We start from the raw sequence: 27,924 nt of genomic DNA, 5'->3' as shown, positions 1-27,924 counted from the left end.
GTCCATCTGGCTGATTGGCTGGGGCCATTTGGTTTTTGCCTAAAAGGTAAAGGTAAAGGTACCCCTGCCCGTACGGGCCAGTCTTGACAGACTCTGGGGTTGTGCGCCCATCTCACTTAAGAGGCCAGGGGCCAGCGCTGTCCGGAGACACTTCCAGGTCACGTGGCCAGCGTGACATCGCTGCTCTGGTGAGCCAAAGCCGCACACGGAAACGCCGTTTACCTTCCCGCTGGTAAGCGGTCCCTATTTATCTACTTGCACCCGGAGGTGCTTTCGAACTGCTAGGTTGGCAGGCGCTGGGACCGAGCAGCGGGAGCGCACCCCGCCGCAGGGATTCGAACCGCCGACCTTTCGATCAGCAAGCCCTAGGCGCTGAGGCTTTAACCCACAGCGCCACCTGCGTCCCATTTTTGCCTACTGCGTAGCAAATCGTCACAACTTGTAAGGTTCGCGGTTAGGCATTGGTTTATGGTTTGGTTGGTTGAGGGGCATGGATTGGCTGTGCCTGCTCCTCTAATGCTGCTGCTGCAAGGGATTCCGTTAAAGGACTTGGGAGCTAACTATTACTTGTCCACTCTGACAAGGGGGCTCGGGCCATAGCAATGAGCTCCTGGTTGCATTTGGGGTGAGGGCAGGTTCCCTCCTCTGCGTAACCCCCAAGTGTATTCCCCCATTCTGACTTTCGCATCGTGCGGAATGTCAGTCTGTCCCCCATGGTGGGGGCAGATAGTCGCAACCAATGCCTACGCAACCACTCACAAATTTGTATTTTAATAAAGTTGTGGCCAAAATTATGCCAGAAATCTTAAACAAAAATTTCTGTGTGATGTGTGAGTTATTGGGGTGGACCTGGGGACCTCGACACGCAACTACAATTCCCAGGATTCTCTGTGGGAAGCAATGTGCTTTAAATATGTGTGGGGTGTGCTTTGAATGTACAGTGCGATTCTGTCCTTAGTCTCAGAATCCTAGGTGTGTAACTTGAAACCCAACAGAGATGGACTCAACTTTAACCTACACCTTGGAGATGAGCCTAAAAGCTGACTTCATAGCTACACCAGCCAGACTAATTTTTATACTTCCTTTTTATTTTTTTGGCAAACTTTGTACTTTTCCTTTCCCCCCACTTCCTCATATTTTGTGTAACATCTTCCCTGATAAAGAGTTCTTGAGAGCTCAGACACTTGTCTTTATTTTTGGCATTTTTGTTGATTCCAGTAAAGATATGGCCCAGTTGATAATATTAAGGCTACAATCCTGTTTACCTGAGAGTAAGCCCCTCTGAATACTGTGCCTTACACTTGCGTAAACATGCATAGGATTGCACTGTAATTTTGCCTTTTCCCTTGTTGTTGCAGGATGCCATTGAGGTCACCGGAACATTCAAACACCGGAAGGTGCAGTTAGCCCAAGAAGGATTTGACCCAGCAGCTATCAAAGACACCCTGTATTTCCTGAATGACAAAGAAAAGACATATGTACCCCTAACGGAGGACATTTATAATTCAATATGTAGCAACCAACTGAAACTATAATGCACCCCAAGCTGCTGGCTGGTGGTGTTTGTAAGAGAAGCAAGAATCGGTTTTTATATAATGTTAGAAAGTTACCAAAATTGATTTGAAAGTGATTGCGTGTTTGTATCTAGAATCTAGTGCGTGGTTCCCTAGACCAGATGGCTGGGAGGGCTCCAGCTCTTGATGGGGTTACACTTCCCCTGAAGGAGCTGGTTCGCTGCTTGGGGGTGTTCCTGGATCATTTGTTGTCGCTCGAGGCTCAGGTGGCCTCAGTGGCCCAGAGTGCCTTCTATCAGCTTCGGCCGGTGACGCAGCTACACCCCTATGTGGACAGGGATAGCCTAACTACTGTTGTCTATGCTCTGGTAACTTCAAGGTTAGATTACTGCAATGCGTTATATGTAAAGCTGCCTCTGAAGATGCTTCGGAAACTTCAGCTAGTGCAGAATTCAGCAGGCAGGTTGCTCACCGGAGCAAGACGGTTTGTGCATATTACACCGATCCTAGTCTGACTGCATTGGCTACCAATTAGTTTCCGGGCCCCATTCAAAGTGCTGGTTTTGAACTACAAAGCCTTAAACGGCTCAGGACCGCAATACCTCAAGGACTGCCTCTTTCCATATAAACCTACCCGTACCGTGAGATCACCTTCTGAGGCCCTTCTTCGTGTGCCTCCTCCTTGAGAGGTGCAGAGGGTGGCAACACGAGAAAAAGGCCTTCTCTGCAGTGGCTCCCCATCTATGGAATGCTTTCCCCAGGGAAGTTTGCCTGGTGCTTCCATTTTATACCTTTAGGCACCAGGTAAAAACGTTCCTTTTAAACCAGGCCTTTGGTTGACCTGATTGACATCCTATGTAGTTGGTGGGGCGCGTGTTATTGGGTTATTCTTATTTTGATTTTATATATTGTGATCTTTTCTGTGAACCACCCTGAGATCTGTGAGTATAGGGCGGTATATTAATTCAAATAAATAAATAGAATTTTAAATCATAGAATCACAGAATCATAGAGTTGGAAGAGACCACAAGGGCCATCGAGTCCAACCCCCTGCCAAGCAGGAAACACCATCAGAGCACTCCTGACATATGGTTGTCAAGCCTCTGCTTAAAGACCTCCAAAGAAGGAGACTCCACCACACTCCTTGGCAGCAAATTCCACTGTCGAACAGCTCTGTCAGGAAGTTCTTCCTAATGTTTAGGTGGAATCTTCTTTCTTGTAGTTTGGAGAAAGAAGATTCCACCTAAACATTAGGAAGAACTTCCTGACAGTAAGAGCTGTTTGACAGTGGAATTTGCTGCCATTATGTTCTTTGTTTAACAGAAGAACTTCCTGACAGTAAGAGCTGTTCGACAGTTCTTTGTTTAACAGATTATGTTCATTTGCTGCCATTATGTTCTTTGTTTAACAGATATTTTAGTGGTGATGGTGAAGTTGTTTTACAACTCTGCCTTCACAGTTCTGGGCAGTATGCTTCCAAATGCCAGTTAATGGGAATCACAAGGCGAGAGAGTCCTGTTGCACTCAGATCCCATTTGTGGGTATCTGTGAGAACAGGATCCTGGGCTAGAGAGGGCCTGAGGTTCTCCTTCCCTGTCATAGGAGTTCCTGTATTCTTGTTTTACATACACATTCCTTTTAGCACTAAAATCTGCATGATCTGCATATGAGTTCCTGCCATGTGGCTTATTGAGTACTGAATGATCGTCTCCATTATCCCTGTGTAGATAGGCCTAGTGGTTGCTGGAAATCAAAATGGTCCTGGAGTAAGTGAATTAATCTTCAGACCACCTTGACATATTCAACCCTTTTCTAGATTGCCAAATTATTGGGACAATGTCCCCACATTTCAGGATATCCTTGTTCTATAAAGTAGATGCGCCTAACTCAGCAGCAATGTACTAACATGTGTGTCAGGGAACTGCCATCAGTGCCAGAGGGAGAGAGCAAAAGCCAGAGGGATTCCAGAGAGCGTCCAGGGATCAGGAGGAGCAGCCCATCTTCTGGGGAAGAGAATCAGCGTAGCACCAGTGGAGAAGGGGGGCAGATGGGGGAAGCGGCGAGGCGGTCCCATGACTCCTTGCCTGGGACCAGCGGGGAGAGTAGGGGTCCTCCGTTGCCCACGCCCTCCCTGCGCAGAAGGCTTTCGCGCAGGGAGAGTAGGAGGAGACTAGGCGTCAAAGAGCTTCTTTGCTGGAAGAATTTTAAGAAATGCCCACTCACAGATTCTGCCAGCGACTGAGTCAGCCACGGGTGAGTGGCTGTCCAGACAGAAAAGGTTCACTTTGGCAGCCCAGCCAGGTGTTTGCACCCAGCCAGGGAGATAGGCACCTGCTTACGCACGAGTAACCCCTTAGAACCATTACAATGTGTAAAATATTTTTTCTGTAAATTACCGTTTTGCAAAACAGATCCCATGAGTTTCAAGTATAATTTATTTCTGGCTGTTGGTTCGTGGTGTTTTTCCAACAGAAAGAAGAACATGGTTTCCTTGACAGCACCTCTCGTTGCAACATTTGTTGGTGCTATTCCTTCTTCTGAAACTAAAAAAGGCTGAGGACAGTTGACAACTTTTCATCTTAGCAAAGGTTTTTGTGCATCAAAAAGACAGAAATCCTACATGTTCAGCATTTCCTGGTCTGAAAATACCATGAGGAAAATGAGATCTGTTGACACTGTAAACAACTAAAAACTTTGGCAGGTTTGAGTAACGTTTGTAATGTACTAAAAACTAATGTAAAAATGGATTATTTAAGAAAAATAGAGAAAATATGTGAAGCAGTCGAAAAAGGTTGAATATGGAAATCATGGAAGGGTGGAGGGGAGTCTAGGGATTCAGGAAATTCTAAATGCTGATGCTGACGTCTAATGTTTGAATTTAAATGCGTAGTGTAAAACTGAATAAAAAAGATTGTACAAAAAAACCACACCAATTCTCAAGGGGTCAGTTTTGAACTAATGGCCTCTAGTTGCTGACCCCCTTTTGTATGATAGCTTGCCAACCCACAATGCAAAAATTCCATCTGGAAGCAGAGAATCTGCAATGAAACATGAAACGCCAAGCACAATGCTAAATAGTTTTATTTCTCTTTTAAACTTATTAAATATACAGGCTTTTAAAAAAAATAGCACAGAGTCTTCTGTAACTAATATAATTATTTTATATATTATTAGAGAGGGTCATAGATTATTGCGTTGCATGAGAATAAGCAGGCTTTGGTTCTCGCTGCCTCGAGGAGAGGAAGGGGACAGCCGTTGAGGGTGGAGGACTGACTACACGGTGGCCTGTAGAGGGCAGCACGGCAGCTGGAGCCCACACTGAATCGTGCATTCGGGAAAACTGGGCACGCTGTAAAATTTCAGGTGTTTCTTCAGGGCGCTTTTCTTGAGCATCAGTATCTCTCTGGGCAATTGGGAAAAGAGTTTCTCGCTGGTGCAAGGTCCACTCTTCCCGGGGACCTCCAAGCCCATGGACTTTGGGTGACTCGCTTCCCAAAAGCCAGCTGTTGGGACACTGAGGGAGCGAGCTGTCTTCTTCTTGCTTTGAACAGAGAACGAGGGCACTTTGTGGCTGGTGGGGCTCAGGCTGCCTTCTGCGAAGCAGTCGTCCAAATGAGGATCCTCAGGCACGCCGACGTTTTCACCGAACAACCACGGAGAAGGGCTCAGAGAGCCTCTTCGGGGCTGCACAGTTATTTTGCATGGGAACCTTTTGCTTTCTTGTTCCTCTAAGTCAAAAAAGGGAGCAGCACCTATTGATTTTGAAATGGGGCTGGTTATCACGTTGGGAACTTTGCCCCCTTCCTCTGAGATGGCAACAGGTTTGGGCGTATGATGCATGTTTAAGACTTGCACCGCAGTCTGTTGGATGAGGGCCCAGTCTCGTCGGATGTCTTCTCGGGTTGTAAACTGAGACGTCACAGTGAACCGAATGATGAACTTGTCGTGAACCGTTGCCGGAATAACAAAGAGCTTCCCTGATTTGTTCAGATCTTTTAAGACCTTTTCTGTCATCCAGTTAGGGCCCTGTTTTCAAAAGATATTGTGATAAACCACGTACAAATTGTTTTCAAAGTAATAATATAATAATAATTTATTATTTATACCCCGCCCAATTGCCTGGGTTCCCCCAGCCACTCTGGGCAGCTCCTAACAGAATATTAAAAACACGATAAACCATCAAACATTAAAAACTTCCCTAAACGGGGCTGCCTTCAGATGTCTTCTAAAAGCCAAATAGTTGTTTATTTCCTTGACATCTGATGGGAGGACATTCCACAGGGAGGGCGCCACCACTGAGAAGGCCCTCTGCCTGGTTCCCTGTAACTTCACTTCTCGCAAGAAGGGAACCGCCAAAAGGCCCTCGGCGCTAGATCTCAGTGTCCGGGCTGAACGATGGGGGTGGAGATGCTCCTTCAGGTATACTGGGCCGAGGCCATTGAGGGCTTTAAAGGTCAGCACCAAAGAGAGAAGCCATGCAACTGAATGCTCCAATTCCCATCACAGCCTTTGATTAACCCAGGAATCTGGACCAACACCAGTGAGTCAGGTCTGTGAACTTAAATTATGATTTTTCCTATTAAAAGATGACTTGGTAGAGGGTGTGTATGCATGACAGAAGTTTATAAAGTTATACTTGAAGTGGATAAATTAGGGGATTTTTCTCCCTCACCCATAGCAACTAGGATGTGGAAAGAGCCGGTAACTTAGACTGTATCTACACTGAGGGATATGAAGCAGCCTTGTTAATGGCCTGGCTATATTCTACCCCCCTTCAGCCTTTCATTGGAGATCTGATGTATACTAGAGATGCTCACAGTGATTCATTCTCTCCTACGCTCTTTCTTCATAGCTGTTTTTTTTTGGGGGGGGTGAAGTGGGTTGTTTTAAATTCTAGAGGGGGAACTTTTGCTCTTACCTTTAAACGAAACACAACCAGTCCAAGGTGTCTCTTAGCAGGGATTTCAAACAGGGGATCACTTCTAACCAGTGACTCAAAATATTTGGCCATCTCGGTGCCCTACAGTTTCCAAAAAAGCATAAGCAATTATTGTTTTACAATGATTTTTATTAAATCTTCCAAATTATTACATAACTCCAATCTTAGGTATTGGCTTGTTTATTTTTTACACATTTTCTTCTTGACTTCCTGCCCCCTCCTTCCTTGATTTTTTTAAATTCCCCCTTAATATCTGCATTAACACACATCTACATTTATTTTTTAAGCCTGTAAAATCCATTTTCTACATTCTTCCATTGCTCCTATCTCAAATCCTGCATGTGATTTCATATGACAATTATAGTTTGATAGGTATAATCCACCAACGGCATCCATTCTTCTATAAAAAAAATCACCATTTTGTCCTCTTATTTTAGCATAAGCAATTATCATTTCCAACAGAGCAGTGCAAAAGTCATAGGATGCAGAATTAAAATGAAACATGATCTTGCCCAGAACCAACGAGACGTCCCTGACCACCCTCAGGGACCCTCGAGAGCCAGTGTGGTGTAGTGGTTAAGAGCGGTAGTCTGCTAATCTGGGGAACCGGGTTCGCGTCTCCGCTCCTCCACATGCAGCTGCTGGGTGACCTTGGGCCAGTCACACTTCTCTGAAGTCTCTCAGCCTCACTCACCTCACAGAGTGTTTGTTGTGGGGGAGGAAGGGAAAGGAGAATGTTAGCCGCTTTGAGACTCCTTAAAGGGAGTGAAAGGCGGGATATCAAATCCAAACTCTTCTTCTTCTTCTTCTTCTTCCTCAAAGCTTTAAGTAGTTAACATTTTAACATACAGAAAGGCTGGAGAAACTTTGGGGTACCTACTCGCCATTGTCACTTAAAAACTGTACCTGGCTGCTGGCTAGCAAGCTTGCTTTCCTATCTGACTCATTAGCCAAAGTTCTGCATATTACACAAAGTTGCCAACAAAGATGTATATAGAATCATAGAGTTGTAGAGCTGGAAGGGACCACAAGGGTCATCTAGTCCAACCCCCCTGCAACGCAGGAATCTTTTGCCCAACGTGGGGCTCAAACCTACAACCTTGAGATTAAGAGTCTCATGCTCTACCAACTGAGCTATCCCAGCTGGATATATTGTTAGCAGAAATTCATACAAAACCGCCAAATCCGCTCCACTTCCCAGTGGGGAGGAGTTGCGGTGGACCACGTCAGAGCCCGGCCAGCCAATCGGCGGCGAGCCTTTGGGCTCTTGTGGTGGCTAGGCATTGTTTGACCTTGTGTGGGGGAGGGGAGGTGTGGCCATCACCTGCCCCTCCATGCTTAAAGGCATTCTGTTAAAGGAATCCGGGGGTGTTGATCTAGTCTGAAGCCCGGCTGGGGGCTAGGGCCTTGACACGACCCCAAAGGGGACAACAGGGGGAGCTTGAGTTGGTTCGCATCGACAGGGCTCCCCCTACCAGTGGCTTACCCTTACTGGACTTCCTGCACAATGGGCAGGAGTCAGATATAATCAGGTCCAATCAATGCCTAAGCCAATACTGCTCACATTCTGTAATTCAATAAAGTTGTGGCCAAAATTTGCCCAATAACATAAAGCTAGTATCCGTGTCCTTGTATGAGTTATTTTCCAACGAGGGGGTGGCTGCGGGGGCTCGACACGCAATGGATTTTCATTAGAACTGCACTTAAGAGTGAGGGAAATTAGAAACCAAAACTGACAGTTTCGCCCTTGCCCAGTCACACATGTACACCTCCAGTTCACCTACATGTCTGACGTGGTCTTGAAGCTTCTTGACACCAAATGAGCGGATCACAAACCAGAGCTTCAGAGAACGAAACCTTCGGCTCAGTGGGATTTGCCAGTGCTGCAAATCAAACAACAGTCAGAGGTCAGCTAGGAGGAAAAGGTGGAGAAGGGTTGGATGTCGAAACCTGCCAAGGGCACGAAAGCCACATATCTGGGATCTCATTCTACTTATTGATGGGGAGCAACTGTACCTTGGCAGCAGAGAAAGCTCATGCATCTGTCTGCGTTTCCGATAATACACTCCTGCAGCCTTCCCAAACCTGTTGCTCTCCAGCTGTTTTGGACTATAGATCCCATCAGCCACGGTCTGCATTTTGTGTGGGTCCAAACAGAGACCAGATGCCCACAAGGCCTCATTTGAGTTAGAATTAAACAGACACCGGGCACAGGAATCTCTCCTAGTACCCCCCCCCCCCGGTAAACAAAGAACGAATAAAAAGCGGTGCCTCCTTCTGAGATCTACTGATGAAGGGTGGTGTACAAATCTTTATAAATCTATATAAATCAGGCAAATAAGTAAATCTCCCCCTCATGACTGAATAACTGGAGAATTGTATTAGGGCAAAGGCCTTCCTAGCCACAGGGCATGCCCTCCAAACCCATTTGAGCCCAGTCCATCTGGTTTCAGAAACCAAGTTCCCATATGCGCTACGCGTTTCAAGCATTAGGATACCATTTTAAACAGTCATGACTTCTCCCCCCAAAAAAGAATCTAGGAACTGTGGTTTATTAAGGGTTTTTGTTAGGAGACCCCCTAATCCCCTCCCAGAGGTGCAGTCCTCAGAGCAGTTCAACAATCAATTCCTCTTCCTGAGTGCAGCTCTGTGAGGGGAATAAGGGTCCCCTAACAACTCTCAGCAACCTTAGGTAAAGGCAAAGGGACCCCTGACCATTAGGTCCAGTCGTGGACAACTCTGGGGTTGCGGTGCTTATCTTGCTTTATTGGCCGATGGAGCCAGCGCACAACTTCCAGGTCATGTGCCCAACATGACTAAGCCGCTTCTGGCGAACCTGAGCAGCGCATGGAAACACCATTTACCTTCCCACTGGAGCAGTACCTATTTATCTACTTGCACTTTGACATGCTTTTGAACTGCTAGGTTGGCAGGAGCTGGGACCGAGCAATGGGAGCTCACCCCGTCGCGGGGATTCAAACCACCAACCTTCTGATCGGCAAGCCCTAGGCTCTGTGGTTTAACCCACAGTGCCACCCACTCTCAGCACCCTTAACAAATGACAATTCCCAGGATAATTTGATGGGAGTCATATGTCACATACTAATATGTGACATATATAAGACTAATGTGAGACTAATATGTCTTCCATTTTTTTATATATATATTTTTATTAAGTTTTAGAAAAGACAACAAACATGAGAAAAAAACAAAAACAAATACACAAAAATACAAAGTTATAAAATACATAAGAAAAAAGGAAAAATAGTTTCAAGAAAGAAAAGAAAAAACACATTTTAAGAAAAAAGAAGAAAAAAAACACAAAAATCCCTCTTTTTACTTCTCATCTTTGATTCACTTATTTTCTTGACTTCCTCACATCTCCCTTTTTTGTATCCCTGTTGAAAATTAATTCAGCTAATTCATATCCAAGAGACTAATATGTCTTCTAAAGCATCTACTCTATTCCGAACTTAAAAATGGAATGCGTAATGCTGTTGGTCAACAAAAGAGGTCTCTCTCAAGGCAAAAGAAAAAGTAGTATAAACACTGATAACTGGGAAACACTGGCTCCAGTTGGAGAACAGCCTTTACCAAAGGTGTCATGGATTTTGAAGATGCTCAAACTCAGGACGAAAGGGAGAAATGAGCTAAGAGGAAGGCACATTTGGCAAACCCTCACTGTGATCAACTCCCACCTGGAAACCTATGTCCCCACTGTGGAAGGATGTGTGGATCCAGAATTGGTCTCCACAGCCACTTACGGACTTACTGTTCATGGAAGACAATCTTACTCGGCTACGAGGGATCACCAAAGAGGAAGAAGACTAATATGTAAGAACTACTACTACTACTACTACTACTAAATTTTATTTATACCCCGCCCTCCCCAGCCAAGTCCGGGCTCAGAGCGGCTAACAACCAATAATAAAAACAAGTTGATTAAAATACAATTTAAAAAACAAGATTAAAATACAACATTAAAACATTAGGATGCAGCCTCTTCACTGGAGGAGAAAGGAAAAAGAAAGAGGGGGAGGGAATCAAACTGATTCTAAGCCAAAGGCCAGGCGGAACAACTCTGTCTTACAGGCCCTGCGGAAAGAAATCAGATCCCGCAGAGCGTTCCACCAGGCTGGAGCCAGTGTTGAGAAGGCCCTGGCTCTGGTTGAGGCTAATCTACGGTAACTCCCTTAGGGCCCGGGACCTCTAGGGTGTTGGTATTTATGGACCTTAAGGTTAATACTGATGGTGATGATGTATGTTTCGCCTAAGGAGGTAAATAATTTGGGGGGATTTCTCATGGGATAAAAGATAAAGGAGGAGAGAATCAGCCCCTCTATTGCTATTTTGCAAACCAACACAGAAATCTGGTATCTGGTCTACAATAGCCCCCTTTTGCATTCAGTTTACTCACCATGAAGTCCGTGGCTGACCCCGTGTTGGGATGTCTGAGGTAGATGGGATTAACACTGAAGGTTTGCTGCAGCTTGTTTTTATCCTTGATCCTATACAAATGGGGACCAGGGGGGAATAATTGGTCATTGGGGGGAATTGCAGAGAATTAGAATTTCACGTGTGTGCATGCTTTGAGCCTCACACTCACCAGAACGCTGTGCAATCGAAGTGAACCATCATCCATTTGGAAGGGTTGAAGGTAAAAGAATCTGCGTGTTCTATTCCAGTCAAAAATGTTCTGAATTCTGGGCAGAGGAACGCTGTCCCAGCATAGGCAGCATCGACATGAAGCCAGAGTCCCTCTTTAGAGCCTAAAGAGTAATTGAAGGTGATGTTTGAGAAGGTATAGAGATGTATTGAATGTTCTCTGTCTGCCCTTGCACTAGCAGATGACCGAATTTAAAGGCTGCACAACAATGAGATCTAATGCAACAATTGCACTAGTGGAAGCTTGTTGCGCAACAGCTGATTCCTGCGCAACAGTTGATTTCTGTGCAATAGCTGATACTTGCGCAAGCTGTTGCGTTGCCATAAAATCAAGAATCAGAGATTTGCTTGGGGTAAGGGTTGGTCACCATCTAAGACTTGTTATAATGGTCCCTTTTGAGAAGTATTGAGACTACTTACATACGGGTCCCAGCTCCGAAAGGCTGTCAAAAGCACAGACTCCAGTTGTTCCAAGAGTTGCACAAACCTAGACAAAAACAGGGAGTTGTCAAGAAAGCACAGCAGAACATCCAAAAACACCAGAGACACGAATTTATTGGTCAACAAAATGTCCACTCGCAGGATGGAGACAAGTCGGCCATCAGTTTTCAGGGAGTTGAAGGCAATACGGGAGAGATATCATTGCTCATGGGGTGACCCATGGCAGCTGCTGAGAAAACAGGTTTTGCAAGTGTTAGAAAAACCTGCACAACTTGTTTTAACCAGAGATGGAAAGAATGGCTGGACGTGTTCTAAACAACGTCAGGGCTTCCACAACATTCAGCTCTGAAAAGCAAGTGTCACCTGTCTTTCTTCAACCATAGTTTTATGCTCCTTAAAAAAGTTGCTGTTCTAGCTGTCTGTCTGTCTGTCTATCTATCTGTCTGTCTGTCTATCTGCCTATCTGTCTATCTATCTGGTCCAGTATCTTATTCTGGTCCAATATCTGTCTGGTCCAATATCTATCTGGTCCAATATCTTATTCCCAGATGCCTCTGGGAAAACCTCATGCAGAAACCAAGCACAAGAGCACTCTCCTTTCCAGAAACTGGCACTTAGAAGCAATACTTCAACCAAGGAACTAGAGGAGAACTATCAAGGCCAGTAGCCTTCCAAGTATATAGAAAACAAAACTTACAAAGATGGGCACCAGGCCACGGCTTCTGTCTTCTTCAATGGCTTTTTTCAAGGTTTCTCCTCTCAAGGAAAAATTTTCATCCACAGGAAGAAATCTCATCTTCACGAGGGAAATTAAACCCGCCTTTTCTACTGAGGAGTGAGCCTGAGAAGACAAGCAAGGAGATTCCAGGGACTCAAGTGCTGGTAATGTTGGTCAAGAGAAGCCCATACTACAAGAAGATTTAGTCAATACAATTACAATTAAGTTTGGCTGAAGGCCTGAGCAGATTTGTCCTCGGTGCATATATTCAGCCCATATATTTTAAAGGATAGGTGTTGTTTGGTCCCTGCTCCTGCCAACCTAGCAGTTCGAAAGCACGCCAAAAAGTGCAAGTAGATAAATAGGTACCACCCTGGCAGGAAGGTAAGTGGCATTTCTATGCGCTGCTCTGATTTCATCAGAAGCGGCTTAGTCATGCTGGCCACATGACCCGGAAAAACTGTCTGCGGACAAACGGCAGCACCCTCAGCCAGTAAAGTGAGATGAGCGCCGCAACCCCAGAGTCATTCACGACTGGACTTAACTGTCAGGGGTCCTTTACCTTTACCTTTATGCAGCCTTCTTTTTCCAAAACTGACACCCCTACACATGCAGGCCTTCATCAAAAACACGGGGCACTTCCAGACTGTTGATAATTTTGAGTGGCATCCAAACAGCTAAATTCATTTTGCACGATCAGAGTTGATCGGGAAGTCATGAACAATAAAACCCACTTCCGCCACAGATCAGACTTTTTAATGATGAGGAACATGTGGGGTAAGGCATGGATGCAAGGTGATTTAACCTCCTTGCAAACAAATCAGAATGAGTGCCCACTGCTTCGAGTCCTACCCTCTGGAGTAGCAGAAAACAATTTTGCTTCATCTTCTGTGTAGCAGCCCTGTAGATATTTGAAGGTGGCTATCATAACATAAAAGTTTCCTTTTATCCAGGCTAATTATACCCAACTCCTTCAACCATTCCTCATAAGGCTCGGTTTCCAGACCATTTATCGTTTTGGTCATCTTCTGCACTTATTACCAATATTCTTCTTAAACTATGGTGCCCAGAACTGGGGTTAACAACTCTCAGCAAATGATAATAATAATAATGATAATAATAATAATAATAATGATAATAATAATAATAATGATAATAATAATAATTTATTTATTTATTTATACCCACCCATCTGGCTGAGTTTCCCCAGCCACAGTTCCCAGGATGTTTGGGAGGAAACCATGACTGTTTAAAGCAGTACGATACTGTTTTAAATGTATAGTCCAGATGGGGCCTAACTCATATACATGCAGACATACACTCTCATTTACCTGATCTGAGGCATAAGCAATGAGACGAGAGTTCAGAGCAGAATCGTCTGCACCTGGCTCAGACTCCTTCATTTCCAGAATTTTATTCTTCCTTGCAGCCAACAGAGCAACCAAGGTTGATTCACTAACTGTGCTCTGCAGAAACAAAGAAACAAACTCTCCTTATTATTAACAGCAACCTATATCACAAACAGGGAAGTGGGTGGCGCTGTGGGTTAAACCACAGAGCCTAGGACTTTCCGATGATCAGAAGGTCGGCGGTTCAAATCCCCGCGATGGGGTGAGCTCCCATTGTTTGGTCCCTGCTCCTTCCAACTTAGCAGTTCGAAAGCACGTCAAAGTGCAAGTAGATAAATAGGTACCGCTCCGGCGAGAAGGTAAACGGCATTTCCGTGCGCTGCTCTGGTTCGCCAGAAGCGGCTTAGTCATGCTGGCCACATGACCCGGAAGTTGTACACCGGCTCCCTCGGCCAATAAAGTGAAATGAGCACCGCAACCCCAGAGTCGGCCACAACTGGACCTAATGGTCAGGGATTCCTTTACCTTTACCTACATACAGCAACAGTATTTTGTGTTGTGTAGGCTCCTATGATGTAAGTAATGGGCCCGGCCTGCTAGCCTGCTCCCTAAAATATCACTGGTTTGCTCATTTCTATATATAGGGTGTCTACATTCCGCATGGCCTGGTTGCATGGCAACAAGTGCAAATGGCTTTAGATACCTATTAGGTCCATAAATTACCATACAGCATATATTCAACACAAGAAACAGCGACAATTTGGTGTTGACAAAGGACAGCTGGGGCCCCATTATCTTCAGTAGCTTAGGGTCTCATCCAACTTAAATCTAGCCCTGGGTGCAAGGTTCACCTCTGTCTGGAAGTGATACGGGTCAGGCTGGGTGCAAGGTTCACCTCTGTCTGGAAGTGATACGGGTCAGGCTATTTAGCTCAGCTAAAGCTTTCTGAATAGCAGCTGGCTGAGGTTTTTCTTGCCATCTACATCCTAGCCATCTTCTTTTTTTAACTGGAAATTATCAGGGATTGAACCTGTGACTTTCCACATGCAGAGCCTGTGCTGTGTCTCTGAGCTACGGGCTCCTTCCGCTAGAAAACTATACCTTGCTGTTTTAATCTACAAACTGCTAATTCATTTTGTCCCCCACTGCAGGTTGCAATCTATGAATCATTTCATCATAGGCCAATGGTGACACCTACTGTTTGCTCTAAGAAATGATATTAATCTCTCTCATTTATAATAATGCTTGTTTTTTGAAAATACTATTTATGTATGTGATCACGGCTGTGCAGATGTTGTTGGTCCAGAGATGGAAAGAAGATAAAGTCCCTACCAGAGAAGAATGGCAGATCAAGTTGATTGATTATGCTGAAATGGCTAAAATGACTGGAAGAATCAGAAATCAGGGAGACCAAAATTTTAATAAGGAATGGGGAAATTTATAATTTATCTTAAAAACCATTGTAAACAGTTAAAATCATTAGTAGGATTGGAATAACAGTTGCAGTTTAATGGTGAATTTTGGACACAATGGAGAGGTAAAAGATTTGGATTATTATAAAAGATGCAGGAGGAAATGACTAACAATAGGACCCACAAAGAGGAGGAGGGAAGCCCAAGAGATTCTTTGGAATCTTTTTTCTATGTTGTATGTTGGATATGTGACTGTAAAACTTTAATCTGAAAAACCAAATGAATATATAATAATGCTTCTTTTTTGTTTGAGGCGTGTCACAAACTATTCCCCAGTAGAAGGATGTAAATCAATTTTGACATGTCCAGAAAAGACGGTAGAACAAGAATAGGAAAATGATGTCTATGCCCATACTGTTAAAATTCCTGCTCCATGACTGCAGTCATGGGATTGTTGTCTATCACATGACGGGATATGTTTTGACTCCACAGAGTGGGAAGTGACGGAGACAGGATGTTTGTGTTACTGTGCTGCATGAAGTGGGACTATTGTCCTTTGTTCTTTCTCTTTGCTGTCTGATGCTAGAGAGAGAAGGAGCCATGTTGCAGCGCTCCGTGTGTGTTTATATGTAAATAAAGTGGATTAGCCAAAATGCTGAGTTGCTGAGGTCTGTGACGCAAGCTGCACAAACTCTGCAGATCCCTAAGTGTGCCGGTGTCAGTTGGCATCAGTCGCTGTGGTGTTCGGGCTGAAGAAAGCTTTTGAAGCTCCCGAACGATCAGGAGGGAGAGAACTTGCCAGTCGGGCATGTGTCTCTACCAAGGTCCTACTCGAGTGTAGGCCGACACATAGCACCCTTAACATGCTCGATCTTGTCTGATCTCAGAAGTTAAGCAGGGTCAGGCCTGGTTAGTACTTGGATGGGAGACCACTGTGGAATACTAGATGCCGTAGGCTTAAAAAAAAAAAGAGTAGGGAAATGGTGGCCCTCCAGATGTTGATGAACTCGCATCATCACTGACCATTGGTCATGCTACCTGTGGCAGATGGGAGTTTTGGGGTTCCCCAGACTCCCCATCTCTTGCACTAGAAGTTGTGAGCATGTTCAGACTAAAAGCAAAGAAAACACAGCCCTCCTGAGCTACTTACCTGCAGGATACCTCCGCCCCTGCTGTCTGGATGATGATGCAAGAAGAAATTTGGGAGACCTAACATTTGAGCCAACCAGTCCATCACGTTCATTTCCAGTTCTGTGCAAGCTGGGCTGGATGCCTGCAAGTGTAAAAAAGATACAGGATGAGGAAAAGGATCTCTTTTTACTGGGTCAAAGCCGACCGATGAACGAATATGCATTGTGTAGGGAAAGGGAAGCTTCTAGACCTGCAGCCTACTCGTGAGTAGGGATGCTTGAATCTCTCAGTTTCAGCTTCTCATTTTTTCCACTCTTAAGTTCAGCCCTTAACATTCTCACAGCAGTTTGTGGCTTGTTTGAAATCCCTGTGAAAACTCATCATCATCATCATCATTTTAGTGCAAATTCTCGTGGCATGCAAATCTTTGTATGCAAGTTTTCCTCACATGCATATTTCTGCAAAGCAATTTCCCTTAATATGATGGGTTGTGGGGTTTTTTGTTTTGTTTTGTTTTGTTTTGTTTTGTTTTTTTGCATATTTGTGATTTTGTATGCGTTTTGTTTAGCTGGAAAATTGCATTGTCACATTTGGAGAAGTGCAAATTTTAAAACATCCATCTATGATTTTTTCTTATCTTCATTAAGATTTAATTGCATTAGTTTATGTACCGGTAATTTATTTAGATTTCTGCTTTTCTTCTTTCTTTTCTTTTTCTTTTCTTCTTTTGTTCTTTGTAACCCTTTTAAATCTTTTCTCTTCCTTTCACATTTAAAAGTTTTGATTTGCATATATTTGCAATATAACTCAATAATAAAAAAAGCACCGGGGCCTTTCAGTATGCATATCAGAGCAAATTAGATAAGATTGCGTTAAAATGAAAACTACTGGATTTCTTCCCCAACACTATCTTACAGAAGTATTTTGTTAAAACACTTTGCATGACTGCCCTCTAGTGTTAACATCATGTACTAGTATGGTAGAGTAAATCTGTAAGAAGCTGTTTTGCCTAAGCAAATAAGTGCTTTAAAAATAATAATAATATGTTTTTAATAAGATTTTCCATAAGTAACAAGTATCACTGAAGGCTGGCTTTAATTGGGGGGGGGGGGGTGTCTGCCAGTGAGTGGAAGAAATACTACTTGTGTTCAGTCCAGGTAGGAACTGACCCTGAATCTTTTCCCCATCCCAAAGTGCTTCTGCATAGGTAATGAATTTGGGAGGATTTGTATTAGAGGGATGGCGGAAGATAGTAATTTGGGGAAATAAATTAATTTAATATGACTTTACCTAGAGGTGATTTAGGGATAAGGAATGGGGGTAACAAAAATGGAACTGAAATGATTGATTTTGAGCAGGATCTTGTTGAGAAATAATTTTCTAACACTATAGCACAAACTTTGCTTTCAATATCCAACTCCCACATTATTATTATTATTATTATTATTATTATTATTATTATAAGTTTGGATTTGATATACCGCCTTTCACTCCCTTTAAGGAGTCTCAAAGCGGCTAACATTCTTCCTTTCCCTTCCTCCCCCACAACAAACACTGTGAGGTGAGTGGGGCTGAGAGACTTCAGAGAAGTGTGACTAGCCCAAGGTCACCCAGCAGCTGCATGTGGAGGAGCAGAGACGTGAACCCGGTTCCCCAGATTACGAGACTACCGCTCTCAACCACTACACCACACTGGTAATATTATTATTACTATTATTATTATTATCATCATCATTATCATTATTTAGATTTATATACCTCCCTTCATAATAAGATCTCAGGGCAGTTCACAGAATAAAATGCAGGATAAAAACGTAAAGGTAAAGGACCCCTGACAGCTAAGTCCAGTCGCAGATGACTATGGGGTAGCGGCGCTCATCTCGCTTTCAGGCTGAGGGAGCCGGCGTTTGTCCGCAGACAGCTTTCCGGGTCATGTGGCCAGCAAGACTAATGTAAACTGCTTCTGGCGCAACAAGACACCATGACGGAAGCCAGAGAGCATAGAAACAGCATTTACCTTCCCGCCACAGTGGTACCTATTTATCTACTTGCACCGGAGTGCTTTTGAACTGCTAGGTTGGCAGGAGCTGGGACAGAGCAACGGGAGCTCACCCTGTTGCGGGTATTCGAACCGCCAACTTTCTGATCAGCAAGCCCAAGAGGGACAGTGCCACCCACAGCGCCACCCGCATCCCTTTTGCCAATGTTGCACAATGGTCTCAGCCGATATCGCTGCTGATCTGAGCTGCCTTCCCTCACGCTGAGGGAGACCAGGACAGCTAATCGCTACATTCCCCTGGCCCCGAGGTGGAGCAACTTTTCTCAGTCAGCAGGAAATTAGAAGAAGCCACAGTGGACATGCATTTTCGCTGGCTGCCCCCGCTGACAGTGGCTTGATGCAAACCCCCCCCCCCATCCCTATCCCTTCCCATTCAAACCAAGTGACTTCGCTTCCTCTCCTCCCCCACCCATCCGATCTCTGCAGCTGCTCCTTCCCTCGTCCCCACGCCTGATCTCCAATTTGCGGTGTTTCACTGCTGATATATCACGATGTCGAAAACCAGATATCGCTCAGCCCTAGTGCCGTACCTTGGAAGTCAAACAGAATCCATTCCGGAAGTCTATTCGACTTTGGAAACCAAAGTGCGGCTTCTGATTGGCTGCAAGAAGCTCATGCAGCCAATCAGAAGCCGGGGAAGCACTATCGGACATTCGGGTTCCAAAGAACGTTCGCAAACAGGAACACTCACTTTTATGTTTGTGGTGTTCGGGAGCCAAAACGTCTGCGTACCAAGGCATTTGGGATCCAAGGTACGACTGTACACCTAAAATCCTTTGCTTATTAGGAGCTACTCCACATTTTGTTCAAAAAATTGCTTTGCAGAGGTAACTACCATAGAGTTATCAAAAATTTAAACAGTAGGGGGTCCATGACTTGGCTTTTGATAAATAGGGGGTCCTCAGTAATTAGCTAATTGGGAACCACTGCTGTAGAATATCAGTCAGCCAAAGGCCTGGTTGAAGAGAAAACAATATCTCAGAGAGGCAATGATATTATAATGCCAGCCATGTACATAGGTAGTTAAACATAACAAATGTTGATATAATAAATGTATATTTAAAAGGTTAATCAGGTACAAAGTCTTTCAGCAATCGACAACCATGATTTTGTTGAGCAGCATCAATTCAACATGAAAACTCCCAAGAAAAGCGGTGTCATTTACCCAGGTAAATCCCAAGCAATTAATGGCGTCTGCCAGCATGTCGCCCAGGAGTGAAGGCCAAGAGGTGAGAGCCGGAAAGTAGGCATGCATGTGTGGACTCTGCCAGTGGACAACCTGGGTTAAAAACAAGAGTTGAGAAGTTGATGAGAGGGTGAGAAAGGGTTGATTACTGCAGCAAAAGGTTACCTTAACTTGCCCTCCAACATTTCTCACATGAAAATAAATTGATGATAATAATAATATTAATAATAATAATAATAATAATAATAATAATAATAATAATATATTATTTATACCCCGTCCATATGTCTGGGTTTCCCCAGCCACTCTGGGTGGCTCCCAACATCATAATCATATTCACAATCATAATCAAGAGATAAAACATCAAACATTAAAAACTTCCCTAATGTCTTCAGACGTCTTCTAAATGTATGATAGTTATCTATTTCCTTGACATCTGGTGGGAGGCCGTTCCACAGGGCGGGCGCCACTACCAAGAAGGCCCTCCTCTACCTGGTTCCCTGTAACCAGGGGCGAACGAAGGGTAACCGAGACCCGGGCCGGGGCAAACCACTGGCTGCGCATTCGTTGCGCCACTACGTACGACGCATTAATGGTGTCGCGATGTAGGGTGCATGTGCGGCGTCGCGACATACAGCACATGTGTGTGACACTGCACATGTGTTGTACATAGCAGTTTTCTGCCAGCGCTGCTCGAATGACATACAGACGGTGGCGGGATCCTCTGCTTGCAGCTGCAGCCGCGAACGGAGGTTCCTCCACATGCAGCTGCTGCGGCGCGATGGCTGCTCACGCCGCCGTGCCCAGGGGCAGCGGGGCGAGCACCCTTCTTGTCACCCCCCCAGACATGGCAACTGGTGCGCACTGCCCCCCCCCCGTCCCCTTGCGATGCTACTGCCTGTAACCTCACTTCTCTCAGTGAGGGAACCGCCAGAAGGCCCTCGGAGCTGGAGCTCAGTGTCTGGGCTGAATGATAGGGGTGGAGACGCTCCTTCAGGTACCATATTTTTCGCACCATAGGATGCACGGGACAATAGGACGCACCTTGATTTAGAGGGGGGAGAACATGAAAAAAAATTCTCCCCCTCTCTGCCTAGCGCCCCTTCAGCGAAGCGGCAGGAGGCGCTGCACAGAGAGGGGGAGAATTTTCCCCCTCTTGTTTTCCCGCTCTAAAACAAGGTGCCGTTCAGGCGGCTACCTTGGAAGCCTGGAGAGCGAGAGGGGTCGGTGTGCACTGACCCCTCTCACTCTCCAGGCTTCAGGTTCCTTTCGACCTGCTCTTTGGGCGTCACCTCTCCAGCTGGGAGAGGGTCGCGGGGCTATGGTTTCTTTAGCCCCTCACGCGCTCTCCCAGCTGGAGAGGTGGCGTGCAGCTAAAGAGGATCCTGCCATAGCCGTGCGTCACCTCTCCAGCCGGGAGAGGGTCGCGGGGGGCTTCTTTTGCCCCGCGCGGGCTCTCCCGGCTGGAGAGGTGACGCACGGCTAAAGAGGCTCCAGCCATAGCCGCGCGTCACCTCTCCAGCTGGGAGAGGGTCGTGGGGCTATGGCTTCTTTTGCCCCGCGCACGCTCTCCCGGCTGGAGAGGTGACGCGCGGCTATAGAGGCTCCTGCCATAGCCGCGCGTCACCTCTCCAGCCGGGAGAGGGTCACGGGGCTATGGCGTCTTCACTCCATAGGACGCACACACATTTCCCCTTCATTTTTGAAGGGGAAAAAGTGCGTCCTATAGAGCGAAAAATACAGTATATCCTGAAGGCATAGCTGTCAATTTTTCCCTTTTCTTGCGAGGAATCCTATTCGGAATAAGGGAATTTCCCTCAAAAAAAGGCAAACGTTGACAGCTATGCCTGAAGGGACATCCTATTAATTTTACTACAGTGGTACCTAGGGTTACACACACCTCAGGTTACAAACACTTTGGGTTACAAACTCCACTAACCCGGAAGTAGTACCTCAGATTAAGAACTTAAAATGAGAACGGATATTGTGCGGCGGTGGCAGGGTGGCAGTGGGACGCCCCATTAGCGGAAGCGTGCCTCAGGTTAAGAACAGTTTCAGGTAAAGAACGGACCTCTGGAACAAATTAAGTTCTTAACCCAAGGTACCACTGTATTTATACCCAGCCAACTAACCGGGCAGCCCCAGACACTCTAGGCAGCTTCCATCAAATATAAAGATACATGAGGACATTCCGGGATCAAATCAGAAACCAGGACGGCTTCTGTAAATCCAGGACTGTCCCTGGAAAATAGGGACACTTGGAGGGTCTAAAGCAGAGAGCCACACCTGCAAATGCCCTCTCTGTTGTTTCTAGTGATGTTCTATCTTCTGCACAATTAAAAGGATGCGTGTGGAACCTACAGCTTCGTTCCATGTCGCTCTTGGATGCTTTTCAAAGCTCCCCGCCTACTCTGCAAACTCCACCCACTTTGGCTTTGGCCCTGCCCACTTTGGACCATGGCTCCACCCACCACTGTCATGCAGATTGCTCCCCTGCAGGAAACGCAGTGCTTGGCAGGAGACAGGGGAAGTTGTCTACCCTGGAATTAAAGGCACAAGATCTTCAACTACCCCAGGTTGTTAGACCGCAAAGGGGGGAGGACTGCAGTCCTCGCCGAGTCATCTCAGATTTGATGGAAGCATCTGTGCATTTTTTTTATTAATGTCAAAGGAAATAGAAGAATGTGGGACTGGTAGATAAATGTCTCACTAAAGCAAAACCATTTATCTCAACGAAGCATGCCTCTTAAGAGGAAATGGAAACCCATCCATTAAGAGGAAGCGATACAGATTTTCAAAGAAGAAAGCTATCACAGTACAGTTTTCTTCTTGTTTATATTCATTATTTGTCGTATGTTGGCAGGAATACGCAGCTGACCCCTACAGGGATCGAATCTGCTACCTTGGCATTACAACGAATGCTTTTGTTAATTTTGCAGCTACTACTATCACCATCACAAAAGTAATAACTACTGAGCATTGATACCACACTTTTCAAATGTTCAAAATGCTTCATGTACCTTACCAAAAAAAAGCAAGGTAAGACAGCATTATCTCCATATTGCAAATGCTGGAGTCTGACAGATTATTAGTGAATAATGATGATGATGATGATGATGATGATGATGATACAGTGGTACCTCGGGTTAAGTACTTACTTTGTTCCGGAGGTCCGTACTTAACCTGAAACTGTTCTTAACCTGAAGCACCACTTTAGCTAATGGGGCCCCCCACTGCTGCCGCGCTGCCACCGCATGATTTCTGTTCTCATCCTGAAGCAAAGTTCTAAACCTGAAGCAGTATTTCTGGGTTAGCAGAGTCTGTAACCTGAAGCGTATGTAACCTGAGGTACCACTGTAATAATAATAATAATAATAATAATAATAATAATAATAATTTAATTTGTATACCACCCTTCATCCACAGATCTCAGGGTCGTTCACTACATAAAAACCACAAAATACATAGTAAATATAAGAACCAATAATCCCTCCTCCCACAAGGACATCGGATGTCAACCTGTGAAAGGCCTGGTTGAAGAAGAATGTTTTTGCCTGGCACCTAAAGATGCATAATGAAAGTGCAAATCTCCATGGGGAGAGAATTCCACAAATGGGGAGCCACTGCAGGGAAGGCCCGGTTTACTTAAGAACCTCCACTAAATTTGTAACCGAGGTTAGACTTCATTTAGAGAACTTCCAGCCCTGTCCCTCTGAAAACCGGGAGTTTAAAGAACCCTACACTCACATTTAAAACCAAAGTAGCTCATAAAAGTGCAAGCCCCCAAACCAACCATAATAGTAAACATGATCAGCATACAGTTCAGTGAGAACAGTAAGATATAATATAAATTATGAGACTCCAGTAGCATCAGAAATGCAGCAGCCCATAAAGATCTTCATTCAAGAAAAAGCAGCTGAAAGCACATAGGCAGGGAAATCTCTAAGGCTGGGGTCAGCAAACTTTTTCAGCAGGGGGCCGGTCCACTGTGCCTCAGACCTTGTGGGGGGTCGGACTCTATGGGGGGGGGGGGATGAACGAATTCCTATGCCCCACAAATAACCCAGAGATGCCTTTTAAATAAAAGGACACATTCTACTCATGTAAAACACACTGATTCCTAGACCGTCTGCAGGCTGGATTTAGAAGGCGATTGGGCCGGATCCAGCCCCCGGGCCTTAGTTTGCTTACCCATGCTCTAAGGTGTGTGTGGTTGGGGGGAATCATATTGTGAGTCTCTGTCTCCTCCTCTTTATGGCAATGGTGGTGGTATCCTCTCCTTTCCCCGACCCCCAATTACTTTTTGTTGGGGGTTTTGCTGCTGCTTTGGATCTGCTAGTTTAGATCTCCTCTGCTTTACATTTTATTTTTTTCTTTTGTCGCTGCTTCAGAGGTCATCCACCTCCTCCCTCCCTGGCTGGCTCTAGGAAGGAAGGAGAGATGGGCAGGAGTGTTGGCCAAGCAACCGGGTTGCCAGCCACGTTGGCCAGCAGCAGGTGTAGGCACCCCGCCCTGCATCCCTTGGCCCAGGGCAGCTATTAATTATTTATTATTAATTATTAATTATTAATTATTAATTATTAATTATTAATTATTAATTATTAATTATTAATTATTAATTATTAATTATTAATTATTAATTATTAATTATTAATTATTAATTATTAATTATTAATTATTAATTATTAATTATTAATTATTATACCCTGCCCTCCCCAGCCAAAACCAGGCTCAGAGCGGCTAACATCAAAGTATAACAAATTATCATGAAATCAGGCAATCAGTTAAAAGACTGTCTCGCCAGAGTGGTGCATGCTCTGGTTATCTCCCGCTTGGTCTACTGCAATGCACTCTATGTAGGGCTACCTTCGAAGGTGACCCGGAAACTGCAATTAATCCAGAATGCGGCAGCTAGACTGGTGACTGGGAGTGGCCGCCGGGACCACATAACACCGGTCCTGAGAGATCTGCATTGGCTCCCAGTACGTTTCCGAGCACAATTCAAAGTGTTGGTGCTGACCTTTAAAGCCCTCAACGGCCTCGGCCCAGTATACCTGAAGGAGCATCTCCACCCCCCTCACTCAGCCCGGACACTGAGATCCAGCGCCGAGGGTCTTCTGGCGGTTCCCTCATTGTGAGGTTACAGGGAACCAGGCAGAGGGCCTTCTCGGTAGTGGCACCCGCCCTGTGGAACGCCCCCCCCCATCCGATATCAAGGAAATAAGCAGCTATCCTATTTTTAAAAGACATCTGAAGGCAGCCCTGTGTAGGGAAGTTTTTCATATTTAATGCTGTATTGTTTTTAACACTCGATTGGGAGCCGCCCAGAATGGCTGGGGAAACTCAGCCAGATGGGCGGGGTGTAAATAATAAATTATTATAATATTATTATTGTTAAATGCTCACCAGGCCCAACTGTTTCTGCTGAACTTCTAAGAGCCTGTGAGAAAAAATGGAAGGCTGCTTTCATGCAAGTTCTTATGAAAGGGGAGAGATGACCCTGTTTGCCCTTCCTTTAGGGACAGTCTTCCAAACAGGTCCTTAGAATTGGGTCTCAAGGAAGGACTTGTGTAGGGGATGAAAGCAGGGCACACCTGCTGTTGCATCTCACTAGAAGTCCTTACCCCAGGCATGATGATCTTCTCAATGTCTTTAAAGATGTTGTCCCAGCTTTCTGGCTCGAAAGGTGCGCTGTCTGGCAGCTGGTCTCTCATGTAACCGGGCTGCACATCAGGAGACACCCGTCTCTCCCTAAGGCTGGTCAGGTACTGGCAAATGTAGTCCACCATCTCTTTTCCTGGAAGAAGAAGAAGTTGTGAACTCTTGAGACAGCTTTTCCTATCGATTTTGGGGTCAGTTCACCCCAGATGCTCATCACCACGGTATCAAAATAACGACTTGCATGGGTGAATCAGCCACTACCAATTAATCGCCACAAACGGAGATTTCTTTCGATGTCGCCTGATGTCAACTTCACAGTTTTTTTGATGGAGCCAGACCTCTCACAATGCTGTTCTAGAAGCCATGAAACCAAGGAGGTTTTAAGCCTGCAATCCTTACACCTGCTTACTAGGGTGTAAGCTTACTCCTGAGATTGCAATCTTACGTGTCCTTATCTATCAATAAAATTGATTGAACGAAAGGATTGCCAATTAAGGAGGAATGGCTTGTGAAACTGATGGAATATGCTGAAACTGCAAAATTGACTGCCAAATTAATAAGAGGACATAACAAGAAAGTGTTTAAGTAGGATTGGAAATCGCTGATGGAATATCTGTCAAATTATCACCAATATATGAAGTCACAAGCAGGATTTGAAAAATGAGCCGTGGATTACTGAAAGATTTGATGCTAGTGGGGTTTAGATAATAAAAATATGTGTGTTATAAAACAGCTGATAAAAAAAGAGTAAAGAACAAACATCAGGAAAGGAAGGGGTGAGGGAAGTCAAGAAGAAATGTTACATGTAAAAAAGGGGGGTATGACAAGTGCTCTGAAATATAGTTGGAGACTTAATAAAAATGATATGGGGGGAATTAAATTGGTTTAACACAGTGGTGCTTCCGAAGAAACATACATGCGATAAGCTTGTAAAGGAGGGATGAAGAACTGGTGGTCTTCCAGATGTTACTGAACTTCAGGTCCCATTGTCCCTGACCATTGCCAATGCTGGCTGGGTCTGATGGGAGTTGGAGTCCAAGGCTGCAGTCCTCTGCACATTTATCCGTAAGCCCTGTGGAACTCACTGGGACTTGCTTCTGAGTGGACCCGTCCCACAGCACTTCACCACATTTCATGTACTGGTAGTCTGACTGAATGGAGCACTTTTTCTTATTAGGAATAGCAGATTTTGTTTGTTTATTTTATAGTATGTATGTATGTATGCATGTATGTATAATTAGACAGATAGATGCAGATGGATGAATGGATAGATAATGTTTTCATAGCATTTTTGTCAAAATCACAAAATGATGCACAATGTAAAAACAAAATTACAATAAAGCTTGTTCTAGAAATCATAATAATGGATTGCATCCAATGTTCTGCTAAGAGGAGACCACTGAAATTAATGGACGCAACCAACTTAAGTCACATGAAAATAATAATAATAATAATAATAATAATAATAATAATAATAATAATGTGACACAACAACAACAACAGTAAACATAATCAACAACAGCAACGTAAGCACCATTTAAGTTTATAAAGTACTATCATAACCCAGTGGGAATTCCAGCAAGACTTCATCCATTTACTCACCTCTCTGTCTGTATTCCTCTTGGTCCATGATTCTGCTTTCTTAAGGAATCTCTTCTTCCAAACTGAGTTGTGGTGTGAGCGGGTAAATGGGTTGCAGACACCTCTGCCTTTTCTCAACTGATGCCCATCCGCTCTCCATCCCTTTTTATACCCTCCTTTATCTGCCAGCCATGGTAGATTGCACGTCAGCAAGTTATTAGGAAATGATGACTCCCTGCCTAACTGCTGCTCCCCTGCTTCTCTTCAAGAATACCTTTGATGTCTAGCATCCTTCTCTTGAGTAAATTAGGGACTCTATTAATATTTTCAATGCAACAGGAAACAAAGATGACTACGACAGGTTGCCCAACAAGGGTAATACCAGCAACAGTGACGGAAGGAAGAGGTACACACACACACACACACACACAGAGAGAGAGAGAGAGAGAGAGAGAGAGAGAGAGAGATTTAATTTGCACCAGGCTAAATATTTGGAACTGAATGAGTTCTTCATTGGGGAAATTCCTCAGACGCAATACAGTACTCTGTTGTTTTGAATTCAACCAAAGCTCATTGCAGAGGCCAAGCCAAAATAACATCCAACGGATCAGGACACGGGTGGCGCTGTGGTCTAAACCACCAAGCCTCTTGGGCTTGCCGATCAGAAGGTCGGCGGTTCAAATCCCTGCGACAGGGTGAGCTCCTGTTGCTCTGTACCAGCTCCTGCCAACCTAGCAGTTTAAAAGCACGCCAGTTCAAGTAGATAAATAGGTACTGCTGCGGCGGGAAGGTAAACAGAGTTTCTGTGCGCTCTGGTTTCCATCACTGTGTTTCGTTGCACCAGAAGCGTTTTAGTCCTGCTGGCCACATGACCCAGAAAGCTGTCTGTGGACAAACGCCAGCTCCCTCGGCCTGAAAGCGAGATGAGCGCCACACCCGATAGTCACCTTTGACTGGACTTAACTGTCCAGGGGTCCTTTACCTTTACCTTTTTTACCATAGATCAGTAATAATAATAATAATAATAATAATAATAATAATAATAATTTATTTATTTATATCCCGCCCTCCCCAGCTGAAGCCAGGCTCAGAGCGACTAACAACAGTAAAATAATACAGCATTCTAAAATCATTTCATTATAAAATCAGTTCAAATCAAATTGATGGCAACCATTGGGCTAGAGTTCTGTGAAGAATTACCCTCTTCCCTCCCTGGATCACTTGAAAATGGCTAAGGGTACCCTGGCCCTCCTGCAGCTCAATACCTT

General features: G+C 44.8%; 2 protein-coding genes across 2 annotated transcripts in view; one reads left to right on the top strand and one right to left on the bottom strand.

Annotated features, from left to right (window-relative positions):
- SLC27A2 (solute carrier family 27 member 2) overlaps positions 1–2,504 on the top strand; it is a 36,007-nt gene extending 33,503 nt beyond the window's left edge. Inside the window, exon 10 of the mRNA XM_079954274.1 lies at positions 1,359–2,504. Within this exon, the coding sequence (XP_079810400.1) occupies positions 1,359–1,535 (177 nt within the window). The 3' untranslated portion in view covers positions 1,536–2,504. The remainder of the gene's footprint in view (positions 1–1,358) is intronic.
- Positions 2,505–4,577: 2,073 nt separating this feature from the next.
- HDC (histidine decarboxylase) lies at positions 4,578–26,921 on the bottom strand. The gene is made up of 12 exons (XM_079954267.1): positions 26,678–26,921; positions 25,039–25,211; positions 19,394–19,507; positions 16,189–16,311; positions 13,609–13,743; positions 12,257–12,400; positions 11,539–11,605; positions 11,060–11,222; positions 10,871–10,961; positions 8,238–8,336; positions 6,433–6,534; positions 4,578–5,540 (listed from the first exon to the last, which is right to left on the bottom strand). The coding sequence occupies exons 1-12, from the start codon at positions 26,703–26,705 to the stop codon at positions 4,788–4,790; spliced, it is 1,992 nt and encodes a 663-aa protein (XP_079810393.1). The 5' UTR covers positions 26,706–26,921; the 3' UTR covers positions 4,578–4,787.
- Between the last annotated feature and the right edge of the window lie 1,003 nt (positions 26,922–27,924).

The sequence above is a fragment of the Podarcis cretensis genome (assembly GCF_951804945.1).
Source record: "Podarcis cretensis genome assembly, chromosome: 14".
In the NCBI taxonomy this organism is placed as follows: Eukaryota; Metazoa; Chordata; class Lepidosauria; order Squamata; family Lacertidae; genus Podarcis; species Podarcis cretensis.
Note: the sequence above shows the minus strand (reverse complement) of the source record. Positions and strands in the feature narration are given on the sequence as shown.

What these genes read in the sequence shown, in the direction of transcription:
- HDC (XM_079954267.1), bottom strand. Translation starts at nt 26,705, where the DNA reads ATGGACCAAGAGGAATACAGACAGAGAG. An exon ending in AGAGGAATACAGACAGAGAG is followed by an intron (nt 25,212 to 26,677) that starts GTGAGTAAATGG and finishes TTCTTCTTCCAG; the next exon opens with GAAAAGAGATGGTGGACTAC. An exon ending in ATTGCTTGGGATTTACCTGG is followed by an intron (nt 16,312 to 19,393) that starts GTAAATGACACC and finishes TTACACTTGCAG; the next exon opens with GCATCCAGCCCAGCTTGCAC.